Source organism: Schistocerca cancellata, chromosome 2, assembly GCF_023864275.1.
Source record: "Schistocerca cancellata isolate TAMUIC-IGC-003103 chromosome 2, iqSchCanc2.1, whole genome shotgun sequence".
Taxonomy (NCBI): Eukaryota; Metazoa; Arthropoda; class Insecta; order Orthoptera; family Acrididae; genus Schistocerca; species Schistocerca cancellata.
The window spans coordinates 960,116,064-960,131,601 of record NC_064627.1 but is presented as its reverse complement, the minus strand read 5'-3'; the positions used below and the strand labels follow the sequence as shown (position 1 = coordinate 960,131,601).

At 42.2% G+C, this 15,538-nt stretch overlaps 1 protein-coding gene across 1 annotated transcript in view; it reads right to left on the bottom strand.

Annotated features, from left to right (window-relative positions):
* Positions 1-402: 402 nt before the first annotated feature.
* Positions 403-15,538, bottom strand: part of LOC126160119 (single-minded homolog 2-like) — a 155,613-nt gene continuing 140,477 nt past the window's right edge. Inside the window, exon 3 of the mRNA XM_049916886.1 lies at positions 403-686. Coding sequence (XP_049772843.1) covers positions 403-686 — 284 coding nt within the window. The remainder of the gene's footprint in view (positions 687-15,538) is intronic.

Sequence of the window (15,538 nt, the reverse complement as noted above, 5' to 3'; positions counted from 1 at the left end):
AGCCCCTCCAAGATCACGTGGACTTCCAGCATGCCGCTACCATCGAACGTGACGTCATGGCTCTATTCCAAGATAATAAGACCGAGGATGACCTCATCCCTCTTGTTTCAGCTGAGGAAGTCCAAGAAGAGATTAGGTCGCTGCCTACCAACAAGGACTCAGGGGCCGATGATATCGCCGGTAGAGTCCTCAAGCACCTACCCTACTTGACCATCGTCCGCCTCACAGCCATCTTCTCATCGGCCCTCTCTTTCTGGAAGCACTCCACCGTAGTCGTCGTAGATAAAAAAACAGACGACACAACGCTCTGTTCTCGTAGTTAATGGCGAGAAGTCCTTGTTCCGCACCTTCAGAGTGCCTGTAATGCGCTGGAAGGCTGGGCAGCAAAATGGAGGGTCAGCTTCAATCCGGGGGATGCAGACTATCATCTTCACCTCGACGTATACTGTTCCTCGCCGCCAATTCTGACTTTACGGCACAGAACTCCAGTGACATGTCTCCGTACGATACCTCGGCGTCCACATGGACAAGCGGCTCACTTGGTGACTCCGTATCGAAGACATCTGCAAGAAGATCTACCAGCTGCTGGGGGCGCTGTACCCCATCATCAATGATGGCTCCGATTTGTCCAAAGCCAACGGTCTTCTCATCTACTGGATGTACCTCCACTCTGTCTTTGACTACGCCTGTGAAGTGCGGGGTGGCACTGCAAAGACTCGCATCCAGCGACTGCAATCTCTAGAGACTAAGACACTGCGGCGGATATTCCAAGTCCATCTGCGATTTCCCCACCTACTTCAATCGGCCGAAGGACTGGAGGTGCTCTAGGGGCACCAGCAGATGACTGGACGGTTTTACGTGAAGACAAATGCGTGAGTCGTTGGCTCGAGGTAGCGCACGAGAAATGTGAAAACAAATCTTGCCAACATGAAATGAAGGAACTGTAATCACAATGTTCAGGACAGATGTACTAGACTTGCGTGTTCAAAAATAATACAGCAGTGAACGGACTGCATCTAGTTGTTATTTCGCCGAGATAAATGTTATGAGAAGGAAAACGTGCACATCTGGAATGACAGAGACTAGTCAACGATCTTACTTGTTTCCAGGTGTTGTGAGACTTGATAACTGTCAGACTTGATAACTGTCTTATGCTTTGTTCGATTGTTACATGTTCCCATGCGGGAGTACCGAAAGTTGCCCACTACAGACTGCAGATTACACAACCGTTTGCGGACTGAGCGAGCAGAAGCTACCGACAAAATGATCTCGCTGGGCTCGGTTCTTAAACTTGCAGCAGCAGGCCTAATGAGTTGGCACACCTGTGCACTCAATGAGCTTCGGTAAAATGATCCCACCTAGCTCGGCTCTTAAACCGGCAGTTTATGATGAACAATCTGTTACGCTCATCTGTTTTTAAGTTGCCATGCTTCATAAATGTAATAATTTAAGTCTGTTAGTCTCAACTAGTTCTAAGTTGCCATACTTAAGAAATGAAATAATCGAAGTGTATAGTGAACAAACGCCTTTAGGCTCAATTACTGTTTAATGCTTAAGATTAATTAAGAAATGAAAATTTTAAGAGAGCATATTGTTAGGCTGACAAATAACTTCTAAAGCTTAGCCTAAAGTTTAATACGTGTGGTATCGTGGCTCCTTCTGGACTGAGGCCATTGCCCAAGTCCGGAAGGCTAATGAAGTCATTCTTATTCGTCCATAAGCCATGATTTTAAACAATCTCGTTAATACTTCTGTATAACTGTGAATTATTTAGCAATAACCATTTCAAAAGAATATGTTGTGTAACAAGAAGTTCTACACGTATGAAGTTGTAGTTACATCAATTTCGGTTTTGTGTAAGTCTATAAATAGTGAGATAAAATAGTATCTCGCTCTCATTTTGTTTCTGCTTACATTGTCTCATGTCGTCTGTATCGTCTTAGCTAGTCTGAAAGCTTTTGACTTTTAATTGTGAAAATGTGTAATATGGAGAGAACTTCAATTTCAGAAGTACCTTCCACCTCACATGAAAGTAATTATCTTTGTGAAAGGGAAAAGTTTTAATATTAAAAATAACTGATATTTAAATTTTTAAGTGAATTCAGGGAAGTGAGATAAGGAGTTTCTGTGGATAGGAATTAATTCAAAGCTGAAACTGTGACAACTTTGTTTTCGATCACTACATTACGAAGCGCAGTGCAGCGATCGTCATTTTTCCATGAAATGGAACGAAAGTTAATATAGGTAGAAGATCTCTAACTTCCGACTTTAATGAACACTGAGATTGTAACAACTACAAAAAATAGCTTTTGACGTGAATTTAACTTACTTATAAGCTTCTAATTACTTTGGACAGGACTTGCTTAAAGATTATCGTCTTTATTCACTGATTAATCCATCAAAGTTCAGAAGAGAACGATACTACGAAATATTCAGTTCCACTACGAACCTGTTTTAAGAAGAATTTTAAGGACCGTAAATTGTGATATCTTCTCGCTAAGAAAATTAACAATTACCACGCCATGATATCATAAAAAATTAGCTACATCTACATCTACATCTATACTCCGCGAGCCACCTTACGGTGTGTGGCGGAGGGTACTTATTGTACCACTATCTGATCCCCCCTTCCCTGTTCCATTCACGAATTGTGCGTGGGAAGAACGACTGCTTGTAAGTCTCCGTATTTGCTCTAATTTCTCGGATCTTTTCGTTGTCATCATTACGCGAGATATATGTGGGCGGTAGTAATATGTTGCCCATCTCTTCCCGGAATGTGCTCTCTCGTAATTTCGATAATAAACCTCTCCGTATTGCGTAACGCCTTTCTTGAAGTGTCCGCCACTGGAGCTTGTTCAGCATCTCCGTAACGCTCTCGCGCTGACTAAATGTCCCCATGACGAATCGCGCTGCTTTTCGCTGGATCATGTCTATCTCTTCTATTAATCCAACCTGGTAAGGGTCCCATACTGATGAGCAATACTCAAGAATCGGACGAACAAGCGTTTTGTAAGCTACTTCTTTCGTCGATGAGTCACATTTTCTTAGAATTCTTCCTATGAATCTCAACCTGGCGCCTGCTTTTCCCACTATTTGTTTTATGTGATCATTCCACTTCAGATCGCTCCGGATAGTAACTCCTAAGTATTTTACGGTCGTTACCGCTTCCAATGATTTACCACCTATGGCATAATCGTACTGGAATGGATTTCTGCCCCTATGTATGCGCATTATATTACATTTATCTACGTTTAGGGAAAGCTGCCAGCTGTCGCACCATGCATTAATCCTCTGCAGGTCTTCCTGGAGTACGTACGAGTCTTCTGATGTTGCTACTTTCTTGTAGACAACCGTGTCATCTGCAAATAGCCTCACGGAGCTACCGATGTTGTCAACTAAGTCATTTATGTATATTGTAAACAATAAAGGTCCTATCACGCTTCCTTGCGGTACTCCCGAAATTACCTCTACATCTGCAGATTTTGAACCGTTAAGAATGACATGTTGTGTTCTTTCTTCTAGGAAATCCTGAATCCAATCACAAACCTGGTCCGATATTCCGTAAGCTCGTATTTTTTTCATTAAACGTAAGTGCGGAACCGTATCAAATGCCTTCCTGAAGTCCAGGAATACGGCATCAATCTGCTCGCCAGTGTCTACGGCACTGTGAATTTCTTGGGCAAATAGGGCGAGCTGAGTTTCACATGATCTCTGTTTGCGGAATCCATGTTGGTTATGATGAAGGAGATTTGTATTATCTAAGAACGTCATAATACGAGAACACAAAACATGTACCATTATTCTACAACAGATTGACGTAAGCGAAATAGGCCTATAATTATTCGCATCTGATTTATGACCCTTCTTGAAAATGGGAACGACCTGCGCTTTCTTCCAGTCGCTAGGTACTTTACGTTCTTCCAGCGATCTACGATAAATTGCTGATAGAAAGGGGGCAAGTTCTTTAGCATAATCACTGTAGAATCTTAAGGGTATCTCGTCTGGTCCGGATGCTTTTCCGCTACTAAGTGATAGCAGTTGTTTTTCAATTCCGATATCGTTTATTTCAATATTTTCCATTTTGGCGTCCGTGCGACGGCTGAAGTCAGGGACCGTGTTACGATTTTCCGCAGTGAAACAGTTTCGGAACACTGAATTCAGTATTTCTGCCTTTCTTCGGTCGTCCTCTGTTTCGGTGCCATCGTGGTCAACGAGTGACTGAATAGGGGATTTAGATCCGCTTACCGATTTTACATATGACCAAAACTTTTTAGGGTTCTTGTTTAGATTGTTTGCCAATGTTTTATGTTCGAATTCGTTGAATGCTTCTCTCATTGCTCTCTTTACGCTCTTTTTCGCTTCGTTCAGCTTTTCCTTATCAGCTATGATTCGACTACTCTTAAACCTATGATGAAGCTTTCTTTGTTTCCGTAGTACCTTTCGTACATGATTGTTATACCACGGTGGATCTTTCCCCTCGCTTTGGACCTTAGTCGGTACGAACTTATCTAAGGCGTACTGGACGATGTTTCTGAATTTTTTCCATTTTTGTTCCACATCCTCTTCCTCAGAAATGAACGTTTGATGGTGGTCACTCAGATATTCTGCGATTTGTGCCCTATCACTCTTGTTAAGCAAATATATTTTCCTTCCTTTCTTGGCATTTCTTATTACACTTGTAGTCATTGATGCAACCACTGACTTATGATCACTGATACCCTCTTCTACATTCACGGAGTCGAAAAGTTCCGGTCTATTTGTTGCTATGAGGTCTAAAACGTTAGCTTCACGAGTTGGTTCTCTAACTATCTGCTCGAAGTAATTCTCGGACAAGGCAGTCAGGATAATGTCACAAGAGTCTCTGTCCCTGGCTCCAGTTCTGATTGTGTGACTATCCCATTCTATACCTGGTAGATTGAAGTCTCCCCCTATTACAATAGTATGATCACAAAACTTCTTCACGACGTTCTGCAGGTTCTCTCTGAGGCGCTCAACTACTACGGTTGCTGATGCAGGTGGTCTATAGAAGCAGAACTACGACTAAAAGCAGCCATGACTTCCAGTGCCAGGGCCTATGTGATGGGCGTCAGCAGGGACGTCTTGCGAAGCTGGACAATGAAGTACTGGAATGGCCGCCGGTGAGTTCCTATCTATACACCATCGTGCAAACATGGGACATGCTTCACAGTCGTGTCCGTGTTCGTCCTGCTATACCCTAGACTCTCCAAGAACTCTCGTGGGCTCCCATTGGAGAATGGGAACGTGTACTACAGGGTGACCTCTGCAAACTTGTGCGGAGAATTCCACGTATACGCCAGGAAGTGACAAACGCTCACGGGTGGCAGATAAGTTATTCAAGCTCTAAAATTCCAATGAAAAACATATAGGATAACGCGATGAAGGATTGTGTCCACTTTATTTTCGACTCCTGTCGGACATTTCAGATCGTCTTATGCAACCGACGAGGATGTAATGATGTCTTGTTGTGTACTTAATTTTTGAAGGATAGAAGTGTAATTTGGAATAATACCAAGTCCTCAGGAGCTCATAGGAATACAGCAGACAGACAAAGTCATATTACCCAAATTATGTTAAGCCGTGCACCTTGAAACGTCCCCTTAGAAAAATTAGTGAATTACTGTGCTGATAAACCCCTTACGTTATTTGATTTTCAAACAGCTGAGCAAAACTGAACGTATTCAGACTTTTCTGTCTTTACTTATTCTGATCATCACTAAACTGACACACAATATTTTTAGCGCAACGCAATCTGACTTTCAAGAATCCCTACAAAAGAATGACCCTGAGCAACAATAACCTATACCCTTCATGAATCAATTACCTCACAAAAATCTTCGTTATTCGAACTACTGCAATACAGAGGGCGCCAGTACTGCCAGCTAAATAAAGGATTCTAACTACTGAAGGCACTAACTACTGATAGGCATAGTTAGCAAATGAAAGATTTCGATAGAGAACAAATAATGTATTTACCTTAATAGTGTTCAAAAGTCATTATATATATATCAGTTCATGACATCTAGTATTACAAATTTACTGTCTATGATGGACACACGTCCAGATCATCTGCTCTCAAAACTGTGCCATCTCTCTCTCTCTCCACATCCACCTCTGCTGGCGGCTCACCTCCAACTGCGCAACGATACGCGCTGTTCACATCCAACTGTCCAACACTACAATAGCGAATAGTCCAACAATGCCAAACACTCACAGACTGCACACAGCACAGCCAGTGATTTTCATACAGAGCGCTACGTAGCGTTACCAACATAAAAACCCAAACAGCCTACTTACAAGCTCTAGACAGCAAAATTGCTGCTTTGCTTTGGGCACCCTCAAGTGCAAGACCACAACAGCCACGAGCTTCTCAGATATTACGTTCCAGTCGCAGAGTGCTGCAACGTTAGAGATTCTCAGGACAGATGCTACTCGTCCTACTCGAAGCCCCATATCGTACCACGACTAAGCTAGAATCTTACATTCTCGTCGACGACCGCAATAAATCTAAGGAGGACTGAATCATCCCACTAAGGGGCACCTAGCCGCTCCCAGAGGAATTCCACTCATTAAGTCCGGTATTAGGCGATGGTTTATGGCGCGGTGCCGGCGCCAGGGCGCAGCACGCGCAGCTATGCACCGCAGCGGCCGGAAATTATTGGCGGCTAACCGTGTAATGAGCGCCCCGCAGATATGAACACGTGCCGATCGCTGGCGCCGCCGCCACCCCCCCCCCCCCCCCTCTGCGTCAGAACGGGCCCGCAGATAAATTCAAGCAACAGCGCCGTATAGCGCATTCTCGCCTCGTTGGAAGAGGCAATAGCTGAGCGCTGAACGCGAATCTGTTTAGTAAACGACTTTTTTCTTTACAATGCGGTCAGTTTTCCTATTCATTTCCTACAGATTTTTGTACAATTTTGTCATAGGTACAAAATAGGTACGTTTCCGTTTGTACAGAATTTTACGCCTAAAATCGCCCTAATATTTAGGACAATAAACTCCAAATCATAAGATGAGGCAAGACTAAATGAATCATTTCAAATATTTGGGCCTCAAAGGGTTAATGAATAGTTTACTACGGAAGTTAAATTGTAATGGTGATACATCATACAGGGTGGCGCACGAAATGTGTTACCAATTGTTTCTTCCACAATTTACGACGCACATCCCGCTGGGATCTCTACAGCAGTATCAGTAGAGCTTGGAAAAACAAATGTGTTACGAAATGACGTGTAATTCACGATACTGCCGCTGGAGACTAGTAAGCAGCAATGGCTGACTCAGAGGCGTTTTCGACAACAGTTTAACACACGATGGGCTACTTGCAAGAAGACCTTCCACAGGTCGTACGATAAATTTGTACAGGAAGGAACAGTATTGGAAGCGAAGCGACCTCGGCCTAAGCCTGTTTGTTCGCCGGAGAATATTGAAGCAGTACGAAATGCTGTACAGAGAAGTCCCGGGAAATCGTGTAGAAAGGCAGCAGTGCAACTGGGAATATCCAGACGCTCCGTTCAACGCATTCTTAAAAGTGACCTCCGTATGTACCCATACAAGATGACATGTGCACAGAAGCTCACTGAAGAACACAAGCAGCAGAGAGTGCTGTTTGCTCAGTGGGCGGAGGATAGGGAAGAAACTCTCAACAACGTTTGGTTTTCAGACGAGGCGCTTTTTCACTTGGACGGTTTGGTTAACAAACAAAATGTACGCTTTTGGGCCACTGAAAACCCACAAGTGCTTCATGAACCATAACATTATGCTCCGAGGATTACAGCGTGGGCAGCAATTTCCAGTCACGGATTTTTTGGACCCTTTTTCTTTGAAGAAACTGTGAACAGCGAGAGTTATTTGAACTTGCTTCGCAATAACTTCATTCCACAGCTTCTTGCTACGGCCTTGCCCTTCAACACGCAGCGGTTCATGCAAGATGGAACAAGGCCACATACTGCAGACACTGTGTTGGAGTTTTTACACGGATCATTTCACTCAGGTTTCCAGGTCGCTTCAATGACGTACAAAATTGTCCGCCCAATAGTCCAGACCTCAATCCATGTTACTTTTCTCTTGGGGTACCTAAAGGAAAAAATTTTCCCGAAACGTCCACGTGATTTAATGGAGCGCAGAAGACTTATTCTTCAAGCTTGCAGTGAAATTAGGGAAGACATGTGCCGTAGGGTAATCACTAACTTCAGTGTTCGTTTGAAGGAAGTTAGGAAAAGAAATGTTGGACATATTGAGCATGTGCTGAGTTAGAACAAATCTCCATGGACGGCTCTTCATTGTAGTATATTTTCCTTTCAGATTGTATTGACAATAAAATTTATATTCAAAATCAAAATGGTATCACATTTCGTGCGCCATCCTGTATTTATATGTTTTGTACGTTAAAGGTATATTGCTTCTATATCTATCCTTTTTCGTCGTAAATAGCAAAATTCAAAGTTCTGAAACAACGGGAATATTAAAAATTTTGGGCCTGTTTGAATCGTAAATGGGACTACGCGTATCTTTGTAAACCGAGCTGACAAAACTCATGGGATATCTCCTAATATCGTGTCGAACCTCCTTTTGCCCGGCGTAGTTTATCAGCTCGACATGGCATAGACTCAACAAGTCGATTGGAGTCACCTACTGAAATATTTGGCCATACTGCCTCTATAGCCGTTCAAATTGCAGCAATGTTGCTGGTGCAGGATTTTGTGCACGAACTGACCTCTCGAATATGTCCCATAAATGTTAGTGGCAAGCACATCCGGCGATCTGGATGGCCAACTCGTTCGTTCGAATTGTCCAGACTGTTTCAAATGAACGACGAACAACTGAAGCCAGGTGACATGGAGCGTTTAAAGGCACATTTGCAAGATGGGCGAGAATATATAGCAAAAACGTAGATATAAGTTGAGAATATAAATGAAGAAGTACTGAAGATATTAATTAGTATAAGCGGTGGTATCGATTGTGGCATGCAACCGCTGAAACATTAGAATAATTAAGCAGTTCCGTTGTCTTGCCGTTGTCTTTTGCTCTGGAAGACGTCCCGATAAGACGCATATCTGCCATCGATGCAGATAATTATTTAGCACATCGCCATTATTCTATGAGACGCAATCTCACTACGCGTATTCACAGTTGCACACAGCAACAGAGTTAATCTAAGTGGCTATGTAATTTAATTTGATACAATATTTTGAAAACAGTGTTATTATTTGATCTTGTGTTTCATTTATGTTGCAAGCTACTGTTCCAATTAAACGGCGTCTTGGCAAGGCTAAAGATTCAGTGTTACAAATTATATCAAACGTCCAGTACGAACCAAAGCTTTGGAATTATTCAATCTACGAAGTACGATAAAGAAATGTTTTCAGAAAAATCACTCACGGTCAAACTTACCAATGAACGGATCTTACGCAAAAAGCCATTGTCAAGGGCCCAAAGTTTGTGTAAACTGATCCCATACGATTAACATTACTTATTATTATTTTTTTTTGTTCTTCGATATTCTCGAACCAGACAGGAAAAGCCAGTATAAATAGTGTCTGGACCTTTTATTGTATTTGCTGCATTGTTTTCCTTTGTTGCATGGATAATGAAATCATATCCAACATGCCACTGCCATTGAATATTTGTAAATACCAAACAAAAAGAGGAAACATTGAAACTGTTGATGAAACCTGGAACCTACATTGAGTAATTGGGTCTGAGGTAAGACACCGCATTTTTATATTAGCACGCTAGTCCAACCGCTTTCAGTAATTGTAGCTTGCTTTCTAGCTTTACCGAAAATTTTCCGTAACCGCAACAGTCATTTTTGAGCAGGAGCACCTATTTCAAATTATTTTTATCATACAGTTTCTTAAAACAATACTATCATACCATTGCACAAAATGGCCGAATTGTGCCATGTGCAACGCAAAATGGCAAGCAGCCTTGAACATTAATTTTTTCACCATTAATTGCAATTTTTGCTCAGTTACGTTGTTGCCATACAGAATTAATCTCATGAATTCATTCTCAAACAAGTTTAAAGATTTGTCTTGCCATATACATTACGTGTAGCATGGTGGTAACATGTAAACAGTTAGCAAAAATGGAACACGATGGACAAGACACAACCGGAATCCAACTTGGACACTGGACAATACAATGACAATGACTCTAAAATTGACTACAATAGTAACGATCAGTTAGCAGTTAACATGCCTGTTATTGTTGTTGTAGTCTTCAGTCCAGAGAATGGTTTGATGCAACTCTCCATTCTACTCTATCCTGTGCAAGCTTCTTCATTTCCCAATACTTACTACAATCAATGTCCTTCTGAATCTGCTTAGTGTATTCATCTCTTGTTCCTGCTCTACGATTTTTACCCTCCACGGTGCTCTCCAATACTAAATTGGTGATGCCTTGATACCTCAGAACATGTTCTACTAATCGATCCCCTATTCTACTCAAATTGTGCCACAAACTTCTCTTCTCCCCAATCCTATTCAGTGCCTCTTCATAAGTTATGTGCTCTAGCCATCTAATCTTCAGCATTCTTCTGTAGCACCACATTTCGATTCTTTTCTGGTCTAACCTATTTACTGTCCATGTTTCGCTTCCATACATGGTTACACTACATACAAATGCTTTCAGCAACGTCTTCCTGACACTTAAATCTATACTCGATGATAACAAATTTCTCTTCTTTGGAAACTCTTTCCTTGCCATTGCCAGTCTACATTTTATATCCTCTCTACTTCGAGCATCGTCAGTTATTTTGCTCCCCAAATAGCAAAACTCATATAATACTTTAAGTGTCTCATTTCCTAATCTAATTCCCTCGGCATCACCCGATGTAAATTGACTACATTCCATTATACTCGTTTTGCTTTTGTTGATGTTCATCTTATATCCTCCTTTCAAGACACAGGCCATTCCGTTCAACTGGTCTTCAGGACCTTTGCTGTCTCTGACGGAATTACACTGATATCGGCAAACCTCAAAATTTTTATTTCTTCTCCGTGGATTTTAATTCCTACACCGAATTTTTCTTTTATTTCCTTTACTACTTGCTCAATATACAGATTGAATAACATTTGGGGATAGGCTACAACCCCGTCTCACTCCCTTCCCAACCACTGCCACCCTTTCATGCCCCTCGATACTTGTAACTTCCATCTGGTTTCTGTACAAATTGTAAACAGCCTTTCGCTTCCTGTATTTTACCCCTGCCACCTTGAGAACTTGAAAGAGAGTATTCCAGTCAACATTGTCAAAAGATTTCTCTAAGTCTACAGATGCTAGAAACGTAGATTTGCTTTTACTTAATCTATCTTCTAAGATAAATCGTATGGTCAGTATTGCTCACGTGTTCCAACATTTCTACGGAATCCAAACTGATCTTTCCCGAAGTCGGTTTCTACCAGTTTTTCCATTCGCCTGTAAAGAATTCGTGCTAGTATTTCGCAGCCGTGACTTATTAAACTGATAGTTCGGTAATTTTCACATCTGACAACACCTGCTCCCTTCGAGATTGACATTATTATATTTTCTTGAAGTCTGAGGGTATTTCGCCTGTCTCATACATCTTGCTCACCAGATGGTAGAGTTTTGTCAGGGCTGGATCTCCCAAGGCTATAAGTAGTTCTAATGGAATGTTGCCTACTCCCGGGGCCTTGTTTCAACTTAGGTCTTACAGTGCTCTGTCCTCTCCCATTTCCATAATATTGTTCTCAAGTACATTGCTCTCAAGTACATTGCTCTTGTATAGACCCTCTATATTCTTCTTCCACCTTTCTGGTTTCCCTTCTCTGTTTAGAACTGGGTTTCCATCTGAGCTCTTGTTATTCATGCAAGTGGTTCTCTTTTCGCCAAACGCATCTACATTCTTACATTTGTCTTGTAGCATCCCTGCTAAGCACTTTTGCACTTCCTGTCGATCTCATTTTAGAGACGTTTGTATTCCTTTTTGCCTGCTTCATTTACTGCACTTTTATATTTCTCCTTTCATCAATTAAATTTAATATTTCTTCTGTTACCCAAGGATTTCTACTAGCCCAAGTCTTTTTACCTACTTGATTCTCTGCTGCCTTCACTAATTCATCTCCCAAAGCTATCTATTCTTCTTCTACTGTATTTCTTTTCTCCGTTCTTGTCAGCCGTTCCCTAATGCTCTCTCTAAAACTTCCTACAACCTCTGGTTCCCTCAGTTTGTCTAGGGCCCATCTCCTTAAATTCCTACTTTTTTGCAGCTTCTTCACTTTTAATCTACAGTTCATGATAATAAATTGTGGTCAGAGTCAACATCTGCCAATGGAAATGTCTAACAATTTAAAACCTTGACCCTAAATCTCTGTCTTACCATTATATAATCTATCTGAAACCTTACAGTGTCTCCAGGCCTCTTCCATGTATACAACCTTCTTTTATGATTCTTCAACCAAATGTTAGCTAAGATTAAGTTATGCTCTGTGCTAAATTCTATCAGGCGGCTTCCTCTTTCATACCTTACCCCCATTCCATATTACCTACTACTTTTTCCTTTCTTCCTTTTCCTACTATCGAATTCCAATCACCCATGACTATTAAATTTTCGTCTCCCTTCACTATCTGAATAATTTCTTTTATCTCATCATACATTTTATCAATCTCTTCGTCATGTGCCTAGCTAGTTGTACTGCTGTGGTGGGCGTGGGCTTCGTGTCCGTCTTTGATACAATAATGCGTTCACTATGCTGTTTGTATTAGCTTACCCACGTTCCTATTTCCTTATTCATTATTAAACAAATGGTTCAAATGGCTCTGAGCACTATGGGACTTAACATCTATGGTCATCAGTCCCCTAGAACTTAGAACTACTTAAACCTAACTAACCTAAGGACAGCACACAACACCCAGCCATCACGAGGCAGAGAAAATCCCTGACCCCGCCGGGAATCGAACCCGGGAACCCGGGCGTGGGAAGCGAGAACGCTACCGCACGACCACGAGATGCGGGCCATTATTAAACCTACTCCTGCATTACCACTACTTGATTTTGTATTTATAACCCTGTATTCATCTGACGAGAAGTCCTGTTCCTCCTGCCACCGAACTTCACTAATTCCCACTACATCTAACTTTAACCTATCCATTTCCCTTTTTAAATTTTCTAACCTACCTGCCTGATTAAGGGATCTGGCATTACACGCTCCGATCCGTAGAACGCCAGTTTTCTTTCTCCTGACAACGACGTCCTAATGAGTAGTCCCCACCCGAAGATCCGAATGAGAGGCTATTTTACCCGGAAGAACGCCATACAGTAAAGGTGGATACCCTCAGGAACAGATACGGCTGTAGTTTCCCCTTGCTGTCAGGCGTTCGCAGTACCAGCACAGCAATGCCGTTTTATTTAATGTTACAAGGTCAGATCAGTCAATCATCCAGACTGTTGCCCCTGCAACTACTGATAAGGCTGCTGCCCCTCTCCAGGAATCACACGTTCGTCTGGTCTCTCAACAGGTACCCCTCCGTTGTGGTTGCACCTACTGTACGGCTATCTGTATCGCTTAGTGGCGGAAATTTCATAACTAGGCCGACCACTGGTGAAACCGCGACCGTTACGGTCGCAGGTTCGAATCCTGCCTCGGGCATGGATGTGTGTGATGTCCTTAGGTTAGTTAGGTTTAAGTAGTTCTAAGTTCTAGGGGACTGATGACCACAGCAGTTAAGTCCCATAGTGCTCAGAGCCATTTGAACCATTTTTGAACTAACAGGTAAATCCAGCTGAGGACCAATTCTTGTCCACGACGTCATGTCAAACGACGTGGCGGGGGCAGAGCGGTTTCAGTTGAGAAATATTACCGGTACGTTTGAAATTATTATTAAGCAAATGACAGAAAACAAAAATCAGATGACTCAAAATAAAAAAAGTCATTGCTGAACACATGACAGTTTTAAAAACGTGACATGACGAGATTAAGGCTGAATTAAGAGCAGCAAAAACTTATAACGACACTCTGTGTGAAAAGGTAGACGAGGTTAACACGAGGATAAGCGGACAAGTGTCCGAACTTGACTCTAAATTTTACGAATTAAAGTTACAGCAGGGAAAAACCACAGAAGACGTAAAAAATATTAAAACTTAAGTCCAACATTTAGCCGCTACATGCAAAGCTATTGCCACTCAAGTCAAATCTTAGCCGTCAGTTCATGACTCAATAAATGAAGACAAAGATAACACTGTGGATAAACAGCTTACAAGACAAACTGCAGTTACACACGGACAACTATTTTGCCAACATAAATAAAGAATTTCATGACTGAGTAGATCAGTAAAATAAATATTTCGACCAATGTATAGAGAGAAAATTACCGACCGTTGTGAACGACACCGTAGCCGTATTTGTTAAAAATAATAAACAGCTGAACACAACGCAGCACAACAGAAACAACTAAACGGTGACATACGATCGGAGTATAGTAATGTTAGTTAATCAATGTGCTCGCTTTGGTAATGAAAACAGATACATGTGTGATATGTATCCTCCGTACACAACACACACCTCACAGCATCAACTGTACACACCCATACACATCACACCTAATTACAATCGCGACGTTTATAGGCAGTGCATTCACTTCCATTCAGCAGCCGATCACTACAATAATTACAGTGAAAGCAATCGACATTACAGTGCCAAAGAAGAAGAAAGTCTGATTAAACAAAATTTCAGCCTTTCATCCCAGAAAAAACGTACTGTAAATCCTGTAGTTTTTCTGAAAGTGTTTAGAAATGCGTTCCCAAGAACATGGAGTGACCGAAAGAGAATTTCTTACGTTGTAGGTTACATCCAAGGTGACGCAGCTGTCTGGGCATATAATGAAGCAGACACATGCGTGACATATGAGCAATTTGGGAGAGCTTTCTTGGCCACATTTTGGTCGCAGTCTGTACAAGAACGTCTAAGGAAACGGATTGTGGAACCAGAGCCTTTCAATGCTAAACATGGCAATTTGCGCCGGTATTTTGAGGTATATTTGAATACGGGCCACTTTCTTGATGAACCTGTAGCGACGAGCGACATACTCGACCACTAAAAGCAGATTACTATTTAACATTAAAGAGAAGTTACTGCACTTTCCAGACGATGATGCAGAATATTTTCTGACTGTGCTTGACTCTGTTGATATGTTATATGAGGATCAACGTTCCGCACTACAAGACAGCTGCCACAATGTGTACGCAAATGCCTGGCCAGACAGAATGCGGCCTGGCCGTCTGGCCTGTGGCCTTGAACCGCAGCCGGCAGGCCGCACTGTTGAATCGCTCGTTATTGTACGGCGGCGGTCACACAGAGTGCGGCTCTGACGCACCGGCCGCCGCCGGGTTGTCACAGAGTACAGATTCGCCGCAAGGCGGAGCGGCTGCTTGCCTCTGTTGGCGCACTGCTCTGCTGTCACACTGGAAGCGGCGGCGTGAGGCGGTTTTTGTCTTACAGCTCATAGTGCATGCATCATGGACACAGAAATACTTATAGAGGACGTGAGACAATACAGC